Source organism: Rosa chinensis, chromosome 5, assembly GCF_002994745.2.
Source record: "Rosa chinensis cultivar Old Blush chromosome 5, RchiOBHm-V2, whole genome shotgun sequence".
In the NCBI taxonomy this organism is placed as follows: domain Eukaryota; kingdom Viridiplantae; phylum Streptophyta; class Magnoliopsida; order Rosales; family Rosaceae; genus Rosa; species Rosa chinensis.
The window spans coordinates 59,014,520-59,029,577 of record NC_037092.1 but is presented as its reverse complement, the minus strand read 5'-3'; the positions used below and the strand labels follow the sequence as shown (position 1 = coordinate 59,029,577).

The window sequence follows — 15,058 nt, the reverse complement described above, 5'->3', positions numbered from 1 at the left end:
AGGTTTAATTTATTATTTGAATTATTGAGTATTATGAGTTTATGAGCTTGATTTCTTGAGATTTATTATGCTCTATGAGTCACGGGATTTTTAGTGGATTTCTTTCCCGAGGGATTTCAATAGATTTCCAAGCTAATTATTTATGAGTTATTGAGTTGGGAAATGATTTTCGAGAAGTGACTGATTCAGAAAATATTATGAGAATTATTGATTTCGAATATAAGTTTTTATGAAGAAATACGAGTACGAAGGATTTAGCAAATATTTGAGCATGATTGAATTATTGAGATTTATTGAGCTTTGAGCTCCGCACTTATCAGCCTTGAAGTTAGATTGAGTTTTCTTTCCGAAAGCATTTATTGATTTATAGAGTATTTGATTTATACTGTCGAGGATGCTTTCGAGGATTTATTGAGATATTGAGATTTGAGTTAGCGAGATAATCCTGAGTTTGCTTTCGGTGAATTGTTAATGATTTATTGAAGTAATATTGAGTTTCTTTCTGAAAGCAAGTAATTGAAAGAGGTTGTTTCCAGTTTATTGAGGAGGCCATCAGTCAGCGCATGCATGCATTACCTAGTTGGCAGTTCCTTCTAGGTAATAGTCTGGTTGGCAGTCCCTTCCAGACTACAGTCCGGTTGGCAGTCCCTTCCAGACTACAGCCCGGTTGGCAGTCCCATCTGATACGTCATCTGGTTGGCAGTCCCTTCCAGATGACATGAGGTAGTTAGTTGGCAGTCTCTTCTAACTACCTGTGGTTAGTTGGCAGTCCCTTCTATCCACCGCCTCCTGTTCTGGTTGGCAGTCCCTTCCGATGCGTCCTCTGGGTGGCAGTCCCTCCCAGATGGCATGAGATGACTTGACAGCAGTCCTTTCTAGTCATCAAACGAACCTCTTGAAAATGATGTTTTAAAAAGGATTGAGGATGAGATTTTAAGAGATTGCAGTAAAGATGATGATTAAAAGTATTTTCTAAGATTTTTATTGTATGCGAGATTTTAGAAAATAACTTGGGAAAGCATTAAGTTTTACTTATACATTCGGAATTACTTACTTTTCGTCCACTCACTCTAACGGTTTTTAAATGTTTTCCCCTGGGCCCTTCGATTTTAAATGCCCAGTTTGCAGGCCAGTTTAGCTTGAGGTCGAGCGTACTTGGGGTTGAGGCATAGCTGTCATAGCTTCCGCATTATAAAAGTATTGGTCGTTTATCTTGTATTCTACCTTCTTGTACGTCTAAGAAATAGATTGCTCTGATAACCCTTGAGATTAATATTTTTAAGTATCAGAATTGTTTGTGAAATGGGAGATGTTGTGATATAGGGAGCAGGGTGGCTCCAGAAGAATATATAAGGATGGATGATTTAGAAGTGTAAATGCTTTTCTACAGGTTTTGGGTTGTCCAGTTTTAGGGGAAGTTCTGTCAAATTTTTGGTAGAATTTTTTCTAAGGTGGGCCCCGCAGGACCTCTTCGGATTTCAGGGTGAAATCCGGGGCGGGTCCTTATAATGTTTTGACGATGTTCTCCCTCAGTTATTAAGGATTGTCAGTAATGAGTGGAAGTAAATCTACCTCCTAATACACTGAATTTAGTAAGAATGCTGTGAGAATTATTCAGATCACAATAATTGACTAGATTTCAGCTAGAGGATTGTTTCTTCTAAGGGTTGATCTCCATGTTCTAATTGATCAAGTTTTGGATTAGTTTTGAAGGTAATTTCTACATGATTTGAGCAGACTTGCACATCTTTTCTGTGCCTTATCATCGCCACGGCCGTATGATTGATGTGTTATTCATCTTCGTGAATATTTACTATGGATTGGTGTGTACTCTTCAGCAGTATGAATTTTGAGGACGAAATTTTTATAAGGTGGGGAGATTGTGACGTCCCGAACCTAAATTTACCAGTTTACAAGTCTTTCGATGGGTAAACGACATTTACATTTAATTTTTGGCTCCGTTTTGACATTTTAGGGGGCCCTAAAAATTGACTTTTTGTTCGGGTCAAAATTTGAGAAAATTTCCTTCATGAAAGTTGTAGTGGACGTTAAACCGAGGGTGTGCATATGTGGTACGTAAAAATCGGAGTTCGTATGCGAAAGTTATACGCCAAAATGTGAATGTTACTGTTTACAGTAAGTAGTATATATTTGAATTTCTACTGTTGGCAGGTAACTTTTCTTTTTCTTTCCCTCTCTCCTTCCCCGTGTCTTCTCTTTCTTCTCTCGCATCACTCTCTCTCTTCGGCCTCACCCCTGCAACTTCCTCCTCCGGCCACCTGGGAACCTGAGGCGGGCACCGTTGGACTCCTCTGCCCGTACCCAACCTCCCCACGGTGGTAGATCACGACGTCTTGGCCGGAAAATGGCGCACCAAGGCCGAGAAGTTTACTGTACCAAGTGACTGTTGACCTCAATTCCGGCCACCTCCGGCGACAAAGCCAGGCTTTTTAGAAGCGTCTTGAGGCGTACTTGAAGCTCCCCAAATATCTTGAAGCGATTTGCAGCGTGGAGGAAGAAAGCATAATTAGAAAATTTTACTCTACTTCGGTTTGCTTAATTGTTCGGCCACTTAGAGGTATTTTCTGACTTGGCCACAGTTATGAAAGATTCTTAGAATATTGAGTTGTTGATGCTGGTAAAATTTGGTAGCCAGATATGGTGGTTGACCGGCGGCGCGTGGGCCAGGCGCAGCTGCCTGTGGCAGCGCGTGAGGGCGCGTCCGGCCGATCCTGGTGAGTTGTTTTGGTCTATTGACTAATATATATTGTTATGAATTTATGGATATGTGTTTGGTGGAAATTGGAGGAGGTTTGGATATTAATCAGAATTTCCGAAGTTCAATAGTTTGGTTATTGGTTTATGAGAAATTCCACTATCGGATTTCTCTCAGTTTTGCCCTACAAACCTTCAATTAATGAATTTGTACTAATGGTGAAGTTTGGGTTAAATTGGAGAAGAAATGAAAATGTTGATTTATGAGGATTTGATGTGGGAATTGTATTTAATTTCCGGATTGTTATTTGCGAATTATAATTGTGTACAGGGCGACGTGCCGAGCTACTGCTCGACGTAAGAAACCAGTAGCGTGGTCGCCTAAATAGTACTGTGAGTGGACATTTATTTTAAATTAATTGTGCATGCAGTATACTAGCATTTTTCCGATTGAGATTTAATTTATAATTTGAATTATTGAGTTTTATGGTTTTATGAGATTTAGTTTATCGAGATTTATTTATTAATTACGAGATTAGTATTGAAATTCCTTCCCGAGGGCTTTTAGTAGATTTTTGAGATAGTCATTCATGAGTTATTGAGTTGAGGAATGATTTTCGGGAAGTGACTGATTCAGAAAATATTATGAGAATTATGGATTTCGAATATCGGTTTTTGTGAGGATTCACGAGTACGAATGTTTCATTGAATTTTTTAGCATGATTGAATTATCGAGATTTATTGAGCTTTGAGCTCCATACTTATCAGCCTTGAAGTTAGATTGAGTTTTCTTTCTGAAAGCATTTGTTGATTTACAGAGTATTTGATTTTATGCTTTCGAGGATTTATTGAGATTTTGAGGTTATTTTCAGTTTCTTGAAGAGGCTATTCAGTTTATTAAGGAGGCCAGTTTTGGCGCATGCTCAGTTGGCAGTCTCATCCGATGCATCACCTGGTTGGTAGTCCCTTCCGAGACCGGAGAAGAGCCTGGATGGGACGACGGATTTGAAGGCCATAGAAGGCTAAAACGGCATCTGAAAAGGGGATTTGAGGAGTAGGTCCCAAACAGGCCCGTCCGTCTGTAAGACTAGAAAGGATGGGTTGCTCCACGTCGTTTCCAGATAGGTATACGTTACTTGACAGGACCCGCCCCGAATTTCACCCTGAAATCTGAGGTGGCCCTGCGGGGCCCACCTTAGTGATAACTCTACCGAGAACTGGTCAAGTCACCCCTAAAGTGGACTACCCAAAACAGTAACCCACAATAGATTAGAGCCAAACAAAGAAGTGCGGAAGCTATTCGTCAACTATGCCTCGAACCATGTACGCCCGACCTCAACTAATAGCGCCTGCAAACTGGGCATTAGAAACCGAAAGGCCCAGGGGAAAGTAGACGAAAAACTTTAGCGCGAGTGGACAAAAATAAACAATTTAAAATAAGAAGGATTTCATACTTTCCCACATTTATTTCATTAAAAACCTCGATGCATGCACAAATGGTAAAACACATTTAGCTTTAAAGCCAAGGATTTCAAAATGATAAACCGACTAGCCTCGCTAGTCAAAACATTCGAAAATAATAAATCGTAAAACCGAAATCTCGTTTCTCAAGAAGATAAGACCAGCCCCGCTGGCTACAGTGAAAATCGGACTAGCCCCGCTAGTCAAGCAACGATAAGATATGGGGAAGAAGTTTCACCATACGAAATAAGGGAGCCTCCCAGGCTCGGGTCGGAGTGTCCCACACTCTGGAGCATCCCATTCTCTGCTCTTACTCACTCACGAACACATAGTAAGCAGGGAGGAGTACTAATAGGCTAGCTAGCAATAAAATATAGCGACCCAGGTATGGTGGGTAAAAACCATTAAAATCCAGTAAATCTAAAAGGCTTCCCCATAAGTCTCGCGAATAAAGAAAACACGGGTACGATTCCCAACCGTACCCGGAAATTCTCGTAAAAAGTCACATAAGTCAACAGCGTGTCCCACACGCTAAAAGAATAATTAGATTATCAGTAAGGCATTCCCAATGCCAAAACCGAAAGTCGATAAACAAATAGGAATAACTTCATCGAAATCCCATTTCGAAAATCTTTCCAAAAATCTCAAATCAACGAATGGCAATATACTTAATTCGGGAAATCACCTCGGAAAATTACTTCAACGAAATTTCGCATAAATCACAAATTCAAAATCGAGCATAACAACTTCAATTCGAAAATCCAATTGACATAGTAATAAAATATTTAAATCCGTTTAATATGCTCGATAAATTAAAACAATAATTTAAGTCACTAATTCATTTCCCAAAATAAATCAAGACAAATCAATAATAATTTCCCGAATGCAAAATATAATAACATGGATTAAATAATTAAATAATTAATTTGGGAAAAACATTTGCATGCATCCATATTTAAAAGCAAAGGTCCACTTACAGTACTATTGAGTGACCACGCAAACGAGTTCCTTCATTTAGCCGTAGCTCGCAACATTGCTCTGTACACAATTATATTTCCGTAAACGGCAATCCGATAAAATAAATACGAACCTAAACGAAACCCGAAAATCCCTATCTCCATTACTTCTCAAATTCCACCCAAATCTGTTCCACAACACCAATTCCTCAATTTACATATTCCACAATGAAAACGAGGGAAATCCGACGGCCGGATTTCCCACAATTCCATCACAAAACTTCAAACTTCGGAAATTCACAAATAATTCCAAACTCCTCCATCATTCACCAAACTTCACATACAAGCTCTACAACATATATACAATTTAATGGGCTAAAAACTGAAATTAAAACACTGCCCTACATGCCTCCACGGGCCACCAATAGTGGCAGCGCATGGGCCCCACGCGCCCGCGGCCACCACCTCCGATGACCACCAAATTTTGGCAGCACCACCTACTCAACAGACCCAACATTTTTCACAACTACAACAAGTTCCAATTTTACCTTGAAGGGCTCCAATTTGGCTGGTGAAATTTTTCCAGAAAACTCCAAGAACCCTAGAAATTGCAATTGTTAATTCGACCTCTACACTGCAAATTGAAATGAAAGACCTTAGGGGAAATGATCTATGTCAAAAACCGAACCTTCGACGCCGGTTTAGTGGCCGGAGACGGCCGGAATCGCCGGAAATGGACAAAACTCCCAAACTGCTACAGTAACCGTAAGCTTCTTGGCGTCGAAACTGCATTTTCGGGTCGATTGACGGCGACCCACCACCACTAGCGAGTCCAGAAGGAGGAGACAAAACTAGAGGTGGTCGCGGTTCATCCCCAGGTGGCCAAAAACGGAGGCTAGCCGGAGCTGCAGAGGAGGGAGAGAACCGGGGAAGAAGAGAGAGAAAATCGCGCGGAGAGAGAGAGAGAGAGTGAGAAAAATTTAACCCCAACAGTAACTTTTTTAAATTTATACTAATCTACTATGAACAGTAACTTTAGTATTTCGTTTATAACTTTTGCATACGAGCTCCAATTTTTACGTACCACATATGCACGCGCTCGGTTTAACGTCCCCTAAAACTTTCATGAAGAACGTTTTCTCAAATTTTGACCCGAATAAAAAGTCAACTTTTAGGATCAGTAAAAGTACTAAACCGAAAGTAAAGGTCATTTACCGTCCAAATGACTAGTAAACCGGTGGATTCAGGTTCGGGACGTTACATTACTCATCTCGCGTCCCCAGGAGAGTGCGGCCTCTTCGGTGATCTCTTCTTCTCGGTCAATAATAAGTTTCTTGGGCTGGGCCATTTTCGGATGCTCTCTGAGGAAATGGGAGTTGATTGGAAAAGAAAAACTTCTGATTTCTGGTTTCAAAGCTAGAAAGAAATTTCTAGGGTTCGGGAAGAAGAAGACTGACGAATAGTTGTTTGTTTGGGCAATTCGGTGGTGTCGAGATTTAAAAAAGAGTTTTTGTGAGGGAAGCGATGCGTCTAAAGGACGTTTTCGCAGCCAAAAGGTCGCCTGGTTTCATCATTATACCGCTCTCCATTAATGGCCTCATTTCCACCAAAGAGACGTGGCGCTTCAAAACCTCTTCGATCAGTTACAAGTTGCCGCGGGCCTAATCTCAAGGCCTGGGGGGCAATGTTTGAGCCCAAAAGAACATTTTGGCCTAGGTCCATAAAGGACAATCGCCATGGGCCGAATTAAGCTGCCCAAACCGAATGTCTGGCCTTCAGTCCCGCCGGAAGTTCGTTGGAAACTCTCGCGAAGCCTTGCAGAGGCCCAGTGGAGCCCACTATTGGGAATCTACGTGGAGTGTTCATTATATTCTTCGCCCACGTGGAGGTCAGAGAGTGCAATACAGCTGTGCTCGCGGTAGAATAAAGGAAGTAAACGTGCGATGGGACCTGTACAGGAATATAGCATCATGACTATACTAGTGCGGCATTAATGAGACGCACTCGCGGGGATAGGTTTAAATACCATATCCCGATGGCCCGCATCCAATGAGGAATCAACTTTACTCCTATTGTAAGTATATCCAGATCAATTATCAATTAACAATGGGGGTTGCCAAGATGCCAAAGTTAATACATTTACAGGTCAGACGCATGTGGTCCAGAATAGATTATTCTATACTTTTCTAAAGACCATGCATTCACAGAGTAGCCTATATTTAAGGCTAACACAAAGAAGAAGGGATAGCCAATTCATCAACTAATCTCTACGATTATCCAAGCCTCTCCGGAGCAAACAACCCTCTTCCTCTTATAGGTGACCACACTCCAATCCTAGTCTCCACGGGAGCCGACTGTTAATGCCACCGAACCCTCTGTCAACGTACTTCTGTCCTCGTCTCCTCAGGAGCCGATGGTAGTGCCGCGACCACAACAGTTACAGAACCAGCCAAGCAAGGGTAACGCCCTAGCAACCCAGCCAAGCTAAAGTCACGCTTTAGCAAGATCTCAATACTTCTCGGTGATATACACTCTGCTCGACCTACAACGTTCAGTATTGATTATCGAAGAAAACTGAAGCAAAGTGAGGCACGGCGAGGCACAAAAGACCCCGCGACGAGGTTGGTGCTCTCCTCGTCTACGATCGCTTGAAAAGAAGTCAGGTCAAGGGACACCCCCGACGACCGCACCCTAACGGTGCTGGCACGCCCACGCAAGAAAAGAGACTGTTGACCAGCTACAACAAAACTGAAACTGGAGCCGAACAGTCCACATCACTTCATACTGAATATATAAGTTACAAGATTAATAAGGACATTGGTATTTCCTACGATTCGAGAAATCGAATTTGAAAAATTTTATTTACGAAATTCACATGTATCAACAACGTGGTTATATACGTCGTGTGAAAAAATTGGCATGGTTTGTGATCGTTATGCCATCAGTCAACCAAGATAACATATAAACTCTTGGCTGATTGAGTGGATCGAAGCCAAAACTATGATGAAATTTGCTAAATTTTTTATAACATGCATATAATATTCTAATCCTCTCATCCAACGCCCAATTTTCCCAGTTGCTAATTGATAAATATATGGTTATAAAGGTAACTTTGGTCGACTAGATGGATTGAAGTCAAAACGAGAATGAAATTGGTTGAATTTTGGGTAATGTCAAATGTATCAATTTTCAATTTCTTACTTTTTAGAACGCAATTGTAAATTGGTAAATTAAATGAAAAATTTAAGAAATTAAAATGATATACATGGGTAAGGTAATGATGATGATTATGAGGCCCGTAAATATTTAAGAAGCTAAAATAAAATGGTTCGAGATTTAATTTGTAATCTAGTAATTGCTGAGGATCCTTGAGATTATCTCCTGAATTTTTCTGAAGGTGAAATTTTCTGTTTAAAGGTTTGATAATGAGTTATACGACACGACAAGTCATGGAATTTTTTAGTCACCCGAGTTATTTATTATGAATTTTGAAAGTTTGAAAATTATGGAAAATTTTTTTAAATAAAAGAAAAATTAACAGAGCGATCTGGACCGTTGATTCCAATCACCATTAAATCTAAGCCGTTGATTTGAATCATTAAAGACCCGATTTGATCGTAGGAATCAGAAAGCTCCAGATTTTTGGAAAGATGACTCAACCCGGTCGGAACTGCGCTGTCGGCCATGAAGAGGCGGCACAGCGGCGAGTTCTCATCTCCGACCTCCCTCTGGTCTTGGTTCGTCCAACCTCGTAACGAGGGAGAAGAATCGAAGCAGAGAAGTTTCGGCAGCTCCGGCGGTTTTGCAGCTTTTTCCGGCGACTCCGGTCACCTTCGCTGATGCATGAGGTATGAAACTCGACCTGATCATCACGCTCTACAAGTTGGTGTAATTGGATTTCAGTTTTGATTACGTTTTTGAGGAGGTGGTATTTGAGGTGAATTCGGCCACCGCGAGTTCACTGTGTGTGGTGGCGGTTTGGTCTTTCTGTGTTGGTTTATGATCTTAACGTGTGTCTTTGAACGGGTATTGATTGATTAAAATGCAGACTTGGAGAGTTGGTGCAAACTGCAAAGCATGTGTTGGTTTCTGATCTTAACGTGTGTGTAGCTCTGCCTCTGCATCATGAGCCACTAGCAAAAGTAACAGGTTGCGCGCGCCGTGCTGTTACTTTTGCTAGTGGAAGGTTCACTAGCGGTGGATGGAATTAATAGGCTTCGAGTCTTCGACATTTTAGGTTCACTTCTCTGTGGTAAGAGTATAAATCAATGGCATGCTGCATTAGATAGTTACAGAAGATTTCCTAACAGCCGTATCCAAAAAGTCCTCGAAACAAGTTAGGACTTAAGTTGACTGCTGGATATTGTAGAATTGATTTTGCAGGTTTTAATTGCTATTGGACTATTTGTGGTGGTTGATAAATTTCCCCTGTTTTCAAAACAGAGGACTATGTTGATGAACTCGAATCAAGTGACGACTATGTTGATGAACTTGAATCAAGTGACGACTTTGTTGATGAACTCAAATCAAGAGACCCTGACAGTGAGTCGGCAAGAAGCTCAAGAGAAGAAGGGCCGTCAGGACTCAAGAGAGGCTGAATTGATCTTTAATTGGGTAAGTCCTTCAAATTCTTCACCATTCCGAATTTGTATACGGTTGAGAACTTCTTCTTTTTTGTGATAAAAGGTTAGGAACTTAAGATAACACGTACCAAACATCCTACAGCTGCTACTATATGTACGTTTGTACTTTTGCAAACGTCTGAGTTTTTTTGCTATTGATGGTTGAGATAACTTTCCCCTGTTTTCAAAACAGAGGACTATGTTGATGAACTCGAATCAAGTTTGCTTGATTAGAGCTAATGACAGCAAGTTATTGGAAAATAGCTCTGGGGAAAAGGGCCATTAGGAGAGGACAAATTTGTCTTTAATTAGTTTGGTCAGTCCAAATTCTTCACCATTCCATTAATCTTGAAATAACTGGTGTTACATTGATATATAAAAGTATAAGGTTAAGATAAACACATATCTACCCTCCTACGGCTGCGATATGAACGTATGTGTTTTTGACTTTTTGTGTCTGTAGAACGTATGTGTTTTTGTGCATGTAGCTAGAGCCTATGTGTTTTGGTATACCAGTATAATGTCTGACTGTTCTTTTGTAGTCAGTGACATGAGTAGTTTTCAATTTTTTTGCAACACATCTCGAGCATCCTTGAAAAAGAAAAAGAGCTGTTTTCAAGTGAAATGGCTGGTCACAAGATTGCTCTTACCACATTGTTTAGGAGAAAACCATCGTGCTGGTGCTTGGTTTGGCTACTGGAGGCCTTTGGAAAATGCATCACTGGAACGAGCAGAGGAAAATAAGGACATTCTCTGACTTGCTGGAGAAAGGTGAAATCAGTGTCGTTGCCGAAGAATAGATCTTCAGAGTTTCAAACATGATTTTGTGGACTCATTCAAAGTTTGTTAATCATTCTCTCTACTTTCCGTTTGGCCCTTGAACTTAAGATGATGAGCTTTGTCTGGGTTTTGAATAAGTTTCTCAAACTGTTGTCGAATACATTATTGTTTTAAATGGAAGTTGATTAATCTTCTTCTCGTCGTTTAGTTGCGTCATCGTGATTGTTTTCATGGCTTCTCGAGCTGAGCTTATTATATGTTATTTTTCCCCCACTCTTCCTCCCTGTTTCATGTAATGAACAGGTTGATAATTTTCAGGAGAATGAATGGCACGACTTGTTATTTGGTTTATTGATCTTTCTGTTCTCTCGGAATATTCATCAGAGATCACCAACTTAAGTAAAAAGTTAAATATAAGCATGACTTTCTTCATCCTTGACATTTGGGGGCATATCTCTAGGGCTGAAGGCAAGATCCTAATTGGGGTTTTATCTGGTCCAGGATCTCATGATCAAAAACACCAGTGATCGAAATTCTTGATATTAATAAGCCTTCACAAATAGTTTTCATTGGCAGGCAACAAATGAGTATCCTAGAACAAAGACAAACACTTAAATATCGAACCTTCTCTCCCTAACAGTCCTGAAAGATGGTAGGTTATGATGACCACTTCGTCAAAAACTTTCATCAGTACCGTATCGCATCACATATTGACAATCGTGTCTTTTAAGTCGGTCGTCATTGTTTTTCTTTGGTCAGTCACTCTCGAATTGAAGTTGCACTGAAGCCTCTTACTAGGCCAACATGGTTCAATTATGCACCACACAACGCTCCAAGCTTCGTCAATCACCCTTGAAATTTCTATATAATGAAGCTGCCGGGAAATTTGATCTATTGGTCAGTTGTCCTTTTCTTTGATAGACTTTTGCATTGAAGCTTTCAGGAAACTGCAAGAGGTTTGCTAGTACATTTAATTAGTCTTATCAATATTACATTACCTCAGCAAAATTTTTATATATCGCAACAGTGGGGTGATAAGAATGGATTGAGCTCACAGTACAGAACATTTCAAGCCTGAAGTTGCACTGAAGCTTCCATCAACAGTCGTTTAGACTGAACCCTAAACCCTAAAGATGATGAGCTTAGTCCGGGTTCTGAATCTGTTTGAGAAACTTTTGTGGAATACAGTATTGTTTTAAATGGAAGTAGATTAATATTCTGGTTGTTTAATTGTGTCATTGTGATATGTATTCTTTCATGGTTGCTCGGGGTGAGCTTATGAGGATGAGCTTATGTTATGTTATCTGGATGATTTTCCCGTACTCTTCCTCTGTGTTTCATGCAATGACCAAAGAGTGATGATTTTCAAGAAAATGAATGGCACAACTTGTTATCAGAGATTATAGATCTACTGTTCTCTATGTATATTTATCAGAGATTACCAAACAAGGTCAAAAATTAAATAGAAGCATGACTTTATTCATTCTGGACATTGGAAATTTCCTGTCTCGTGGGCCTAGATGTCATTTCAAAAAGGAAAAGATGATTCACAAAGATGTAAACCGATCGAAGCCATTACCTGTTTTCACACAAGTTTCGCGACAGATCAAAATCACCCATTGGAATATGCCTTCACAAAGTCTTCTTATGGATGTTTATAGAAAAAGGCAATCCCACATTATCTCTCAAACTGATCGGCTGCTCAGCCATCGATAGTCCTGCAAGGTGGTCAAGTTTATGGTAGTAAAATCCTTCGGTCGGATTCAAACTGATGACCACTAAAAAGATCATTACCAAAAACATAGCTATTTGAATATTCGAATCCGTGTCAAAGAAAGTTCTCTCTTTCAAAATGGCTCTGCAAATCTGGGAAACACTGAAGGAAGCAATCGTGGCCTACACGGGCCTATCTCCGGCGACCTTCTTCACACTCTTGGCTCTGCTCGTGGCTGCTTACCATATGCTTTCTGGGCTTTTTGGGCCGTTCGATACCCACCAGCGGCCCAGGAGCTTGGAGGAGATGCAGCCTCTGGCTCCGCCGGTGGAGGAGCTGAAGCAGTGCGACGTCTTCGATCCCAAGAAGCTTCTGCCTATGGCTATCAATACATATTCAATTACTCCTTCCTCTTCTCCTCTCACCCGTTCACGTCCATACGATGTGTTTTTGAGTTTTACAGGTGTGGATACACGAAACACCTTCACAGGCCATTTGCATGCTTCTTTGGTTCAGAACGGAATTAATACTTTCGTAGACGACGAAGAGCTTAGAAAAGGAGAAGAAACATCATCTGCACTTCTCGAAGCAATTGAAGGGTCAAAGATTTCTATCGTCATATTCTCTGAAAACTACGCATCCTCAAGGTGGTGTTTGGATGAACTAATTAAAATCCTTCAATGTAAGGAGTTGAAGCAACAATTGGTTTGGCCAGTGTTTTACAAGGTGGATCCCTCCGATGTAAAAGCCAGACCCACATCTAGGCCAGACCCACATCTATATACTGATCTCCCATACACAGTTGTGTCTAATAAATATTTTTTGCATTTAAATTGGCAGGCATGAAGCTAAGTTCATTAGTCAGATTACTGATGAGATTTCAGCACGAGTAGCAAAACGTAGCTATTTAAATGTGGCAAAGCATCCCGTTGGAATAGAGTGTTAGGAAGCGTTGTGATATGGGGCACCCAATTACAACTGAAGTAGAAACTATGAAAATGAGTGAAGCACAAGATGATAGGCAAATTGTAGAAGGATTTCACTATAGCAAAAGGATACAACAATTTCTCTTCTGCAATAAGGAGAGCAACAATTGAGAATACCCTCTCTCTTATAACAGGAAGAAATACACACTAACAAAGGAAAGGCACTTGAGTTTTAGGAGAAATCTCCATTTTCTCTCTAAACTCCACTCCCTCTCTCTCTTTGTTTTCACTCACCACAACATGGGATACCAACTCTATAACTCAAGACCTCTATTTATACTAGATAGAGGAGGTTACAACTAGCTTCTTAAAGCTTAAGAAACTTAGCTATAGATGAGTTGTAAATGCAATCTTTACAACTATCATATGTTGGAAAGTAAGCCACAAACTTTGACCTATCAACAACTTAAGCATGAAGTAAGTCACAATCTTTGACTTATCAAAAACACCATGCTTATCAAGAACTTAAGCATGAAGCAAGCCTCCATTTTTGACTAAGTAAGAAGATCATGCTTATCAAGAACTTAAGCATGAAGTAAGATGCACAAGTGGCTTTACTTCCACATATCTCCCACTTAAAGTCACTTTTGCAATTCTTCTATCCTTTCTACTTTGCCATGTCCACACTGCTTATGTTTCTGCTAGGCCAATAGAGGATCGACACCAAACTGATCCTTCATAACATAATGCAGCATTTGAGATACCCTTGACATATCTCAGGATCCTCTTCACAGCATTCCAATGCTCTCTACCAAGATTCGCCATGTACTGACTAACCGCTCCCACTGCTTGTGCAATGTCTGGTCTTGTGCACACCATAGCGAACACTAAGCTAGCCACTGCTGATGCATACCGTACTCGAGACATTTCCATCCTCTCTGCTTCGTTACTAGGGCTCATACTTGAGGATAACTTGAAATTAATAGGAAGAGGGGTAGAGATTGACTCACAATCTTGCATATTGAAGCGACACAAGATTTTCTTTAAGTGGTTTTTCTGAGAGAGCCAAATCTTCCTACTATTTCTGTCTCGGTAAATTTGCATCCCTAGAATCTTGTTTGCTGGTCCCAAGTCCTTCATTTCAAACTCCCTAGCCAACTGTGCCTTCAAGTCTTTAATACGATCTTTGTTGGGGCCTGCTACCAACATGTCGTCAACATACAACAGCAAAATAATGAAATCACTATCACCAAATCTCTTGTAGTAAGCACAAGGATCTGGACTGAGTCTGTTGTATCCAAGGCTCATGATGAAGGAATCAAATCTCTCATACCAACATCTCGGCGCCTGTTTGAGACCGTATAGAGATTTGTTCAACCTGCAAGCCAAGTTCTCTTTTTCTTTTTCCTCGAATCCATCGGGTTGGAGCATGTAAATCTCTTCTTCAAGTTCTCCATGAAGAAATGCAGTTTTCACATCTAACTGCTCTAAGCACAAGTCAAATATAGCACACATCGCCAGGACTACTCGAACTGTTGTAGTCTCTAGTTTCTCTTTTGAAATGCTATCATTTTCTTTTCCTTGTACCTTATCTTCTACATCTCTGCTGATTATCACCTTGTGGGCAGTGGGATCCCACAAGCGGTACCCCTTAACTCCATCAGCATACCCTAAGAAAATACATTTTCTGGATTTTGGATCCAGTTTTGATGTTTCTTGGGCATTGTACATAACGTACACAGGACTTCCAAACGTATGTAAGCGAGAATAATCAGCTAGCTTACCAGTCCACATCTCCATTGGCGTCTTCAGATTAATTGCGGTTGATGGTGACCGATTGATCACATAACAGGCGGTCTTCACTGCTTCTGCCCAAAATGACTT

At 40.5% G+C, this 15,058-nt stretch overlaps 1 protein-coding gene and 1 long non-coding RNA gene across 8 annotated transcripts; one reads left to right on the top strand and one right to left on the bottom strand.

The window, feature by feature from the left end:
- Positions 1-8,775: 8,775 nt before the first annotated feature.
- Positions 8,776-10,727, top strand: LOC112166260. 7 transcript variants are annotated; one of them, XM_040519489.1, is made up of 4 exons: positions 8,776-9,018; positions 9,313-9,384; positions 9,502-9,746; positions 10,417-10,727. In XM_040519489.1, the coding sequence occupies exons 1-4, from the start codon at positions 8,976-8,978 to the stop codon at positions 10,552-10,554; spliced, it is 498 nt and encodes a 165-aa protein (XP_040375423.1). In that variant the 5' UTR covers positions 8,776-8,975; the 3' UTR covers positions 10,555-10,727. The 7 variants fall into 7 exon arrangements, 1 of the variants encoding a protein (XP_040375423.1); XR_002923176.2 differs by having other exon boundaries at positions 8,776-8,980; positions 9,181-9,384; positions 9,576-10,727; XR_005810748.1 differs by having other exon boundaries at positions 8,776-8,980; positions 9,181-9,384; positions 9,502-10,727.
- Positions 10,541-13,670, bottom strand: LOC121053096. The gene is made up of 2 exons (XR_005810753.1): positions 12,114-13,670; positions 10,541-11,481 (listed from the first exon to the last, which is right to left on the bottom strand). It is a non-coding gene; the product is annotated as an uncharacterized LOC121053096 (long non-coding RNA).
- Positions 13,671-15,058: the final 1,388 nt, after the last annotated feature.

Coding starts and splice junctions, on each gene's coding strand:
- LOC112166260 (XM_040519489.1), top strand. CDS start 8,976: ATGAGGTATGAAACTCGACCTGATCATCACGCTCTACAAGTTG. Junction 9,019..9,312: donor TCATCACGCTCTACAAGTTG/GTGTAATTGGAT, acceptor TACTTTTGCTAG/TGGAAGGTTCACTAGCGGTG. Junction 9,747..10,416: donor CTGAATTGATCTTTAATTGG/GTAAGTCCTTCA, acceptor CACATTGTTTAG/GAGAAAACCATCGTGCTGGT.